Source organism: Scardinius erythrophthalmus, assembly GCF_964197995.2.
Source record: "Scardinius erythrophthalmus genome assembly, chromosome: 9".
In the NCBI taxonomy this organism is placed as follows: domain Eukaryota; kingdom Metazoa; phylum Chordata; class Actinopteri; order Cypriniformes; family Leuciscidae; genus Scardinius; species Scardinius erythrophthalmus.
The window spans coordinates 4,020,951-4,032,586 of record NC_138229.1 but is presented as its reverse complement, the minus strand read 5'-3'; the positions used below and the strand labels follow the sequence as shown (position 1 = coordinate 4,032,586).

The following is an 11,636-nucleotide window of genomic DNA, read 5'->3' as shown; positions in this document are numbered from 1 at the left end:
TTGTTGGTTCAGCGAACAATATTGCTTGGTACTAAGAAACTATGGCTCCCTTTTCCAGTAAATAAACCGTAGGCATCAATTCCAATTCCATGAGTGGGCAGGAGAATCCAGAGTTACAAAAGAGGGTGGATGAGTCATGAAAATCATCCTGTTCAGACACAAAGACTATTTTATTTTATTACATTTGAAACATATTCACAAGTAAATAACATATTTTTAATATAAAAATGCAAAAAGTCTTCCTTGTTATTATTATAATAATAATTTTTAATTTAATTTAATTTAATCAATATATATTCATGATAACATAATTTTTATTCTAAAAATACTAATGATATTTGTATAGGGTTAGGGTTAGTTTGATGTCATCATAACCACTGGCCGGTTGCATAAACTATTACTCATTAAATCAACTGTTTTAAGTCAGATAAATAAAAAGGTAGATCAGTCTATTTTGAATTGGAAAAGTAAGACTGATAACTGTTAGTTGGTCAAACTAGTCAGGGGCGTAGTTTGTGGGGGGGTTAGGGGGGAGATAACCCCCCCAATATTTAAATCTTTGCATTACAACCCCCCCAATATTTATACCATGATCACATGAAAAATATGCAGAATAATTTTTCAACCCCCCCAATGTTCAAACCAAATCTACGCCCTTGAAACTAGTTATTAAGAAACAGTCTTAACATAGTGGCTAAGTATAAGAAACTGGACACAGCTCTATATGAAGGTATGCCCTCATTTAGGCAGCCAAGTAAATGTGTGTGTGAGTGTGTGTCCAGTTATCATGCAGCCCACTCATGCTGCGCCTCCCTCTGCAATGGGATCAGCAGCCGAGCAGCCGCTCAACCAATCAGAAAGTAGGAGTGCTGAATGGAGCGCTCTGATTGGTGGAGGCGGAGCTGAGCAGACTGAGCATGATTAAAGAGTGGGTACCACATGCACAGTCACAATACACTTCTTCATCTACAGACTGACCTAACGCAGACCATAGTGATTGTCAAATGTCTCCTGTTTCAGACTCCAGCAACATGGTTGCTCCAGGAACCCAGGAGCCAGAGGAGAAGATTTACCATCCATCAGATGGCCAGTTCACAGATGCACATGTGCCAGACTTTGATACATATCTTGCTCTATATAAGAAGTCTATAGAAGAGCCTGAAGGTAGGACAGCTAATGAACATGCTTAAATCTCGACTGAGAGGGGAATTTAATGCAGTAAAGCTGTTTGTGTAATGTGCATTACAGGGTTCTGGGGGGATGTTGCTCAAGAGTTTTACTGGGAGAAGCCTCCGTCAGGGCAGATGTTGCAGTATAACTTTGATGTCACCAAAGGGGACGTCTTCATCAAGTTCATGGAGGGAGCAAAAACCAACATTTGCTACAACGCTCTTGACCGGAATGTGCATGAGAGGAACCTGGGAGAGAAAGTGGCTTACTATTGGTAATCTAACATGATATGGATCATAATTATGTACATTTATAACTCGTGTAATATAAATATATATATAGGGCTGCAAAATTCCAGGAATTTTCAAAGTTGGAAACTTTCCATGGGAATTATTGGGAATATATGGGATATATAGGGCTGCAAAATTCTATATATAAAAGGTTCTTAAGTAGGTTCTTAATACATACTTGTGTAATTATATATATATATATATATATATATATATATATATATATATATATATATATATATATATATATATATATATATATATATATATTACAGGATATAACAGGATATATAAATTCCAGGAATTTTCAAAGTTGGAAACTTTCCATGGAAATTATTGGGAATATATGGGAATAAACTTGAAATTTGCAAATATATATATATATATATATATATATATAAAACAGGGAACTTAAAAATAAATAAAAATCTTGCTTAATAATCTTGGTTAAAACAGATCAGAAATATAATTTTAAAATTTTGTAGCATGTGCATGTCCGCTTATGACCAAACAAAATGTTTATATTTGTATATTATACAGCTTGTATAAATAACCCCAAATTTTCAATTAATTTAGTAAATTCTCCAACTTGAAATGTTTCCAAAATTTCCATGGAAAGTTTCCGGAAGTTTACTGGACATTGTCTGCCCCTTCGCAACCCTAGTTATATAATCCAAGCTTTAATAGTTGATGCATTTCAGGCTGGCAAAGTCAAAGCAAACGAGCAGTGCTTGTTTGCATGTGTTTTCACCATAGAAAGTATATTTGTATCACAATAAACTATGTAGAGACTAAATAATTTCAATAACATGGTTTAGCCATGTTAATGCATTTGTGCAAGGTACAATCTAGACTTGTAATGTTTTTTAAGTATTAAGTACAGACAGACAAGGCGGGGCTCAGTGATTAATCAGAGTGTTATTGAATCATGTCATCTGCATATGACATCAAGCTGATGCTATCACAGACCTCTTTGATTACACACTGTAAACAGTGATAGGAAGGTTCCTGCATCAATGACACATGAGAAGACGAACTTCTCTCAGGAACATCCCTATGACTGTTTCTAGTATATAATCAACCTTTACTGTTTAGGTGATACTGGTTCAGTAACCGTCATTGTTGTCATGCTGTCTTTGCTGTGAAGTATTAATAGTCTTGTTGAACAAGGGGTGTCAGATGACTGCTGTTATATACAGCACCAGTCATACATCACACATCAGCTTTACATCACATTCTAACAAGGGTCAATCTCACAAACGCACGTCCAGCTGCTCATGTTTCACCCCACAGTTGTAGAGAAATAAGAAATTAAATTGTGCATAAATTAAAATTGCACATATTTTTAGGAACATTAACATTGATATCATTATTTATATGGAAATTATAAATTCATAATTCATATTATGTTTAAATTATAAATTATATATAATTTATATTTAAATTCATAATTTAAAAAATAAATTCCATTCATATAAATGGAATTTATATGGAATCCCCCCCCCCATTTGTATTAAAATGTTTGTTTTTATTTTGTAATCCATATTATTCTAAATGTATTCACAATACTGTAATATAGTAGTAAAAAAGCGATTTTATTCAATTCAGCACAAATTAATATATATATGTATATATGTATATATATATATATATATATATATATATATATATAAACATTTTCACGATTAATCAATTTGACAGCACTCATATTTATATAATATATTATATATAATATAATATTTACACACACACATACATATAGCAAAATATAATTACATTTTTATTTTATGTTAGATGCGATTAATCACGATTTGACAGCACTCATACATGATTTTACATATATTTTATTATGTAATATTTCAACACAACACACACATATATATTTTTTCAAGCAAAAAATTTAGTTATTTTATGTTAGATGCGATTAATCACGATTTGACAGCACTCATACATAATTTTACATATGTTATATATTATATTTACACACACACACATATATACAGTATATACAGTGTATATATATATTTTTTTCACAAACAATTTCACATATACAATATAATATAATATTTACATTTGTATATGTATGTATATATATATATATATATATATATATATATATATACAAATGTAAATATATATATATATATATATATACTGTATATACTACTGTATATATATGTGTGTGTGTGTGTAAATATTATAATATATAACATGTAAAATTATGTATGAGTGCTGTCAAATCGTGATTAATCGCATCTAACAAAAAAAAAAAAATTGTATATATATATACAGTGAGGAAAATAAGTATTTGAACACCCTGTTATTTTGCAAGTTCTCCCACTTGGAAATCATGGAGGGGTCTGAAATTGTCATCGTAGGTGCATGTCCACTGTGAGAGACATAATCTAAAAAAAAAAATCCAGAAATCACATTGTATGATTTTTTAACTATTTATTTGTGTGATACAGCTGCAAATAAGTATTTGAACACCTGTCTATCAGCTAGAATTCTGACCCTCAAAGACCTGTTAGTCTGCCTTTAAAATGTCCACCTCCACTCCATTTATTATCCTAAATTAGATGCACCTGTTTGAGGTCGTTAGCTGCATAAAGACACCTGTCCACCCCATACAATCAGTAAGAATCCAACTACTAACATGGCCAAGACCAAAGAGCTGTCCAAAGACACTAGAGACAAAATTGTACACCTCCACAAGGCTGGAAAGGGCTACGGGGAAATTGCCAAGCAGCTTGGTGAAAAAAGGCCCACTGTTGGAGCAATCATTAAGTAATGGAAGTAGCTAAACATGACTGTCAATCTCCCTCGGACTGGGGCTCCATGCAAGATCTCACCTCGTGGGGTCTCAATGATCCTAAGAAAGGTGAGAAATCAGCCCAGAACTACACGGGAGGAGCTGGTCAATGACCTGAAAAGAGCTGGGACCACCGTTTCCAAGGTTACTGTTGGTAATACACTAAGACGTCATGGTTTGAAATCATGCATGGCACGGAAGGTTCCCCTGCTTAAACCAGCACATGTCAAGACCCGTCTTAAGTTTGCCAATGACCATTTGGATGATCATGGGAGAAAGTCATGTGGTCAGATGAGACCAAAATAGAACGTTTTGGTCATAATTCCACTAAACGTGTTTGGAGGAAGAAGAATGATGAGTACCATCCCAAGAACACCATCCCTACTGTGAAGCATGGGGGTGGTAGCATCATGCTTTGGGGGTGTTTTTCTGCACATGGGACAGGGCGACTGCACTGTATTAAGGAGAGGATGACCGGGGCCATGTATTGCGAGATTTTGGGGAACAACCTCCTTCCCTTAGTTAGAGCATTGAAGATGGGTCGAGGCTGGGTCTTAATGACCTGAAGCACACAGCCAGGATAACCAAGGAGTGGCTCTGTAAGAAGCATATCAAGGTTCTGGTACGTGGCCTAGCCAGTCTCCAGACCTAAACCCAATAGAGAATCTTTGGAGGGAGCTCACACTCCGTGTTTCTCAGCGACAGCCCAGAAACCTGACTGATCTAGAGAAGATCTGTGTGGAGGAGTGGGCCAAAATCCCTCCTGCAGTGTGTGCAAACCTGGTGAAAAACTACAGGAAATGTTTGACCTCTGTAATTGCAAACAAAGGCTACTGTACCAAATATTAACATTGATTTTCTCAGGTGTTCAAATACTTATTTGCAGCTGTATCACACAAATAAATAGTTAAAAAATCATACATTGTGATTTCTGGATTTTTTTTTTTAGATTATGTCTCTCACAGTAGACATGAACCTACGATGACAATTTCAGACCCCTCCATGATTTCTAAGTGGGAGAACTTGCAAAATAGCAGGGTGTTCAAATACTTATTTTCCTCACTGTATATATATATATATATATATATATATATATATATATATATATATATATATATATATATAATTATTATTATTTATTTATTTTTATTTAGATTTTGGTGTGAAATTTACCTTGAAGAAGTTATTGACAGGTTTTGTGAGATTCACCCTGAATATGTTTAACTGTGGTCATCTAAACTATAAACGTCTCAATAACACCAGGTTAACAGGTTTGCATGTGTGAGCAGAAGTGTGTGTTATGAGTCCTGTGGCTGTAGTTCTGATAGCCTGCAGTCTCTCTCTGGCACACGTTACATGAGGTGGTTTTGGCAGATGGACTCCTAACAGATGCCAAGAACCAAAGCATGCAAACTATGCTGAGACGACACTTCAGTTAGACATTAAACATCGAGTGCTAATGGAGGACTCAGGGACACAGGATTTCACTGCAGAAAGGCTCTTGGACTCTATATATACTTAAACACATGTGGGGCCCTTTGTTATATAATACAAAACATGATGCAATGTGCAACCTCAGAGGTCAGCATCCCTTCTTTACGGTGCCATCAAGGGTTCACTCGGTTTAAAAACATAATCTTTTCAGTGGTCAGTCAAGGTCTTTCTTTTTTGGGACAGCCATTTGCACAGTAAACCCAGGCTGAGAGCGTTCTTGCTGATTTGCATTGAATATGTTGCATGAATTTGCACATGCATCCTTTTCATCTTGAGTGATGCTTCCTAAAACAAGCATCACTTTTACTGGTGTTTTACTGGTGCAAAATTGCAATCTGTTGTTGAATTAACTGTTGTTCTGGCTATAGTGTTCACCGAATGCACATCTGACGAATGTCCAAATCTAATACCGGCGTCAGAGCCAAAGTACAGGCTTGTACTGACGCGTATAGTCGGGTCCAAAAGTCTGAGACCACACTGACAATCAAAGTCTGATTTGAGTCTGGGAATAAACAGAACGTTTTTGGATTTAAAACATGCATTGAGAAGAAACAAAATATTATGGCAATGCAAATGATGATTTAAATGTGAATAAATCAATTCAAACACATATTTTTGTGTTTCCTTTGATTGACGTGCTTTTTGGAGCAAATAATGCTTTTGTTGAAGAAAAAGGGTGACAAATGAGACAATAATGTATTTGTTAAATAATACATAATGTGTTATTTTACTATTATTTATACATTTTTATAGTATTAGTAGTATACGTATTTTGAATTAGCTTTTATTTTTAGATATTACGTTTTCATTTTTAGTTTTACGCAAAAAATATTTTTTTAAAGTTTAAGTTTTTAACTTTTGTCATTTTTATAATTTCTTTAAATCTTAATCTTATTTCAGTTATTCATATTAACATTTATATTATTTATATTTATATAAATATTTATAATATATATTTATATTAATATTTTTTAAAATATTCATACAGTTTTTCGTTGGATATTTATGCTTTATTTTATTTCAGCTTTATTTCAGTTAACAAAGGCTATTTTTGATAGTCGTAATAAACAAACAAAAAAAAACACTGCAGGATTCAACTTTTCACTCAAATTGTTATGCTGATAATATAATATTCTACGTGACGTGTTAAATCCAGAATAGAAGTATCAAGTTTTTATAGATAGATAGATAGATAGATAGATAGATAGATAGACAGATAGACAGACAGATAGACAGATAGACAGATAGACAGACAGATAGATAGATAGACAGATAGATAGATAGATAGATAGATAGATAGATAGATAGATAGATAGATAGATAGATAGATAGATAGATAGATAGATAGATAGATAGATAGATAGATAGATAGATAGATAGATAGATAGATAGACAGATAGACAGACAGATAGACAGATAGATAGACAGATAGATAGACAGATAGATAGACAGATAGATAGACAGACAGATAGATAGATAGACAGATAGATAGACAGGCAGATAGACAGATAGATAGATAGATAGATAGATAGATAGATAGATAGATAGATAGATAGATAGATAGATAGATAGATAGATAGATAGATAGATAGATAGATAGATAGATAGATAGACAGATAGACAGATAGATAGATAGATAGATAGATAGATAGATAGATAGATAGATAGACATATTGGAATTGCGAAATCATTTGAAACGCAGATGGAAAACCTCATTAGGCCGGCACACTGTATTGCATCATGAATCTGTTATTTGCTAATGGTTTAATATTGCTGGTTTTCTGCAGGGAGGGAAACTCGCCTGACCATCAGCTGACCGTCACTTACAACCAGCTGTTGAGAAACGTGTGCCGATGTGCCAATGCTTTAAAGCTGTTGGGTAAGAGCATCGCCCTCCTCTGGCTTTGATTTTTACTCCGCTTTACTAGCAGTATTAGTGCATTCAGTCTGAACCTCTGAGTATTGACTTTAATGTTTGTTTCTGTGATCCAGGTGTGAAGAAGGGGGACAGAGTCGCCATCTACTTACCCATGATTCCAGAGCTGGTGTACACGATGCTGGCCTGCGCTCGAATCGGGGCTGTTCACTCTATAGTGGTGAGCAGGTTTACACATCTGTGGAAGTTTTCCATTAAAGTCGGCATGAAACGCTATTTGCGATAGTCTGTTTTTCCCTATTGTGACGTATACTCGAGTGAAGCGGCTTCTGGAACAAGAACAAATGTTGGGCGGGGCTTGATTTTGTCCATGAGGAATTGATTGGATGGTTGTGGTTTGCTATTGGTGGATCTGGTGTGAGTGACAGGTTGCATCAGAGAAAAGAAGAGCTGCAAGAGGGAGGGGAAGATATTTGGATTAAAGATTGCGAGACACATGGATTTCCATTTTCATTTATGCATTTGACAGACGCTTTTATCCAAAGCAACTTACATTGCATTTCAAGGTACACATTTACATTGATATCAGTTATTGCTTTCCCTGGGAATCGAACCCACACTTTGGCATTGCAAACACCACGCTCTACTGTTTGAGTTTGTGCACAGATGAATCATTTATAATAAATACTGCAATATTTAATAGAAAAATAAGAATTGGCCATTTTGATTTCACGCTGACTTTAAAGGGAATATTCTGGGTTCTGTCGAGTATGGTCTCGAGGAGAGTTTAAACTCGGGTCAGTATTTAGCACGGTATCATTAATATGCATGAAATGAGCCTCATTCACCCTGCCAGGACTATTTCTGCCGGCCTCTTCAGCCATGTAAAGGTTACAGCTGGAGTTAAAAATAACACACCATTACTTTTATCAGATATCAAAGCCTATTTTTTTATGCTTGGAGGATGACCCCATTCCAGCAAGTCTATTTGTTTCGGAACCTCAGATTTATAAAATTTACTATCCACATTTCATAACAGGACAAATTTTGCAAAATTGAACGTACTTGAGCTGAATAATGACACTATTGCAGAATTTAGCAGGATTTGAATTTGTCTCATATTTGATGAAGTTAAATATCAAATAAGGAAATACCCAATGGTTGGGCTAAAAATGTAACCCAACTGCTGGGTTTGTTCATATTTGACCCAAATTTGGGTTAAAAATTGCTGGGGTGTTTTAACCCAAATTTGGGTCAAATATGGGAAAACACAATTGTTGGGCTAAAAATGTAACCCAACTGCTGGGTTTGTTCATATTTGACCCAAATTTGGGTTGAAACGCCCCAGCATTTTTTAAGAGTGTGGTTAAAACGTCTTTGAAACAAGCTGGATTGTATAAAGCGCTATATAAATACAGACGACTTGACTTTTTATCTTGAGAAATGAAGTTGAACGTAGACGAGTCTAACTCTCTCCTGTCTTCTTCGCTCAGTTTGCCGGTTTCTCGTCTGAGTCTCTGTGTGAGAGGATCATGGACGCTCAGTGCAACATCCTGGTAACCGCAGGTAAATATGACACACACACATGGCTGAAGTTAATTTCATGAAAGTCCAGATCCGTCTTAAAGGACGTGTGTTTGGGCTGACTGTGTGTTTATTGGGGAGCTTTTACTGATAAGCGGGACAGTAACTGATAACCAGAGATAATGTGAAGAGAGATGTGATGTCAACACCGGAAATCCTGTGTAGTCACACTTTTGACTATCAGCAAAGTCTGATTCACATTTCCTTACTTATTCAGGTCAATTAGACAGGAAAAGAATTAACCAAACAAAGATAGTTTTTATCTGACGTTTCGGTGCAGGTAAATACCTATGTTCAGGTCATATATAAGACATTTATAATATTACAGAATATTATATTTCAAGTGAATACAGGTCTTTTGAACTTTCTATTCATCAACGAATCCTGAAATAATGCATTGCAGTTTCCACAAAAATATGAAGCAGCACAAACTGTTTTTAACTTTGATAATAATCAGAAATGTGGATCTTGATCATCAAATCATCATATTAGTATGATTTCTGAAGGATCATGTGACACTGAAGACTGGAGTATTGATGCTTTGATCACAGGAATTAATTACATTTTAAAATATATTCACATTTCAAATTATAATAATATTTCACAATATTACTGTTTTTACTGTATTTTTGCAGCCTTGGTGAGCAGAAGAGACTTCAAAAACGTTACAAATCTGATTATAATAAAACAACATTTTATCGACCCCAAACTGTTGTATGTGTATACAGTACATTAAATATATTGTATCGCAGTGCTTTTATATGCTATAAAACCAAAATTACAGCAATAAAAGTAAGAATAATGGGAGTTATTATGAGAATAGAGAATATTATTTAAAATATAATTTTTATTTAATCATCTGGTCGATTCCCTCACACATGTTTGTTTCCTAAAGGACTGATAAAAATCCTGTGGACCCTGACAGTTTCCATAAAACCTGCCAGCCAATCGGATTAAAGCTTACCATTTTTGTATCCACAACGCATCATCTTACTGTCTCTGCCTCTTTCTCTTCCTATCTCACATGTTTGCTCTCTCTGTGTGTCCTGCAGATGGTGTTTACAGAGGTGACAAGCTGATCAATCTGAAGAAGATTGCATCTGAAGCTCTCCGGCGCTGTAAGGAGAGGTACGTCCCGTATCATGCTCTGTTTACGTGAACATCTCACCCGTCCATGAGCCAGAGGCACTTGGCCAATCAGAAGCTGGCAGGGGTTGCCGGGCAACAGCACAGTTTGGAAGCATGTGAAATGAGATATATACGCATCATAGAGCAAACAGAATTGTGTAACACGTGACTGGATGACGTCACTGATTTGGCACAATAATCATGATATTAGTCATTAAATGACATAATGCGATGATAAGAATGTCCATGCAATGTGATAAATGGCAACCATACACATCAGCCTAGCATCATCACAATAAAAATATGTTTTACCTTTATCTTTATCTAATATTCTCTCTCTCCCTCAGCATGGCCTTGTGTGTTCAGAAGTGTGTGGTGGTCAGACATCATGCCTTCATAACAAACAGTGATGCTTCCAACAAACTACAGGTTGGTCAAAAGGTTGAGCTATATGGACTTTTTACATCATGCTTTACCAGCAGGAAATATTACCATGCATTTTTGTTGTATGAAAAAGCAGAAGCTTGAATTTTTTTTTGGTTTCATAGAAGAAAATACAGTAATATATGAAGACTTCAGATGCAAAAACCTCTAGTGCCATCTGAAATTTTCTTCTAGAATGATCATTTTTATCAAGCTTGAATATTTAAGTTCAGTAATTTCACTTAAATGGCAATGAAGATTACCTATTAATTGTCATTTAAGTTAAATTATTGAACTTAAATATACAACCTTGATAAAAATGATCATTAGAAGAAAATTTCAGATGGCACTTAGAGGCTTTTGCATCTGAACTCTTCATATCAGGGGCGTTTCCTCCAAGGAGGCAAAGGAGGCAGTGTCTCCTCAAAAAAAACTGGATGAGAAAATAATTTTATAATAAAAAAAAAATAAAAAAATAAAAAACACAATGCAAATGTTACAAAATGTGACATTAAAGGTATAGCGGAGGATTTTCTTACTTCCGGGTGGATCACCTATACTATTGGTCCTCCTAATTGTCAATCATTCTGGTGAATCAATCAAACTTTTCAAAAAGTGGAGAGGGCGGGTCTTATCTAAAATTCAGAAAGATCCTCCGCTATACCTTTAAATCACTTGATTTTCTACAGTAACACTGCCCAACAGCGACACCCGCAGGTGAAGTTACAGCAGGGCGCCTCGTCTCTCTTGCCTCCTCTGAGCCCATTGAGTTTTAACAGACCCCCTGATGCGTGCGCTGGGTTTAGTGGGGGGTCATTGAGAATGAATGGAGGAAAGTCACGTGAGAGGAGGCAATGCT

The 11,636-nt window shown here is 35.3% G+C and overlaps 1 protein-coding gene across 2 annotated transcripts in view; it reads left to right on the top strand.

Annotated features, from left to right (window-relative positions):
* Positions 1-791: 791 nt before the first annotated feature.
* The window catches only part of acss2l (acyl-CoA synthetase short chain family member 2 like), a 23,505-nt gene continuing 12,660 nt past the window's right edge, over positions 792-11,636 (top strand). The window contains exons 1-8 of one of the 2 annotated variants that reach the window (XM_081375437.1): positions 792-928; positions 1,021-1,164; positions 1,249-1,444; positions 7,554-7,645; positions 7,759-7,862; positions 9,136-9,208; positions 10,279-10,354; positions 10,702-10,783. In XM_081375437.1, coding sequence (XP_081231563.1) covers positions 1,032-1,164; positions 1,249-1,444; positions 7,554-7,645; positions 7,759-7,862; positions 9,136-9,208; positions 10,279-10,354; positions 10,702-10,783 — 756 coding nt within the window. In that variant the 5' untranslated portion in view covers positions 792-928; positions 1,021-1,031. The other variant, XM_081375436.1, reaches the window with a different exon arrangement.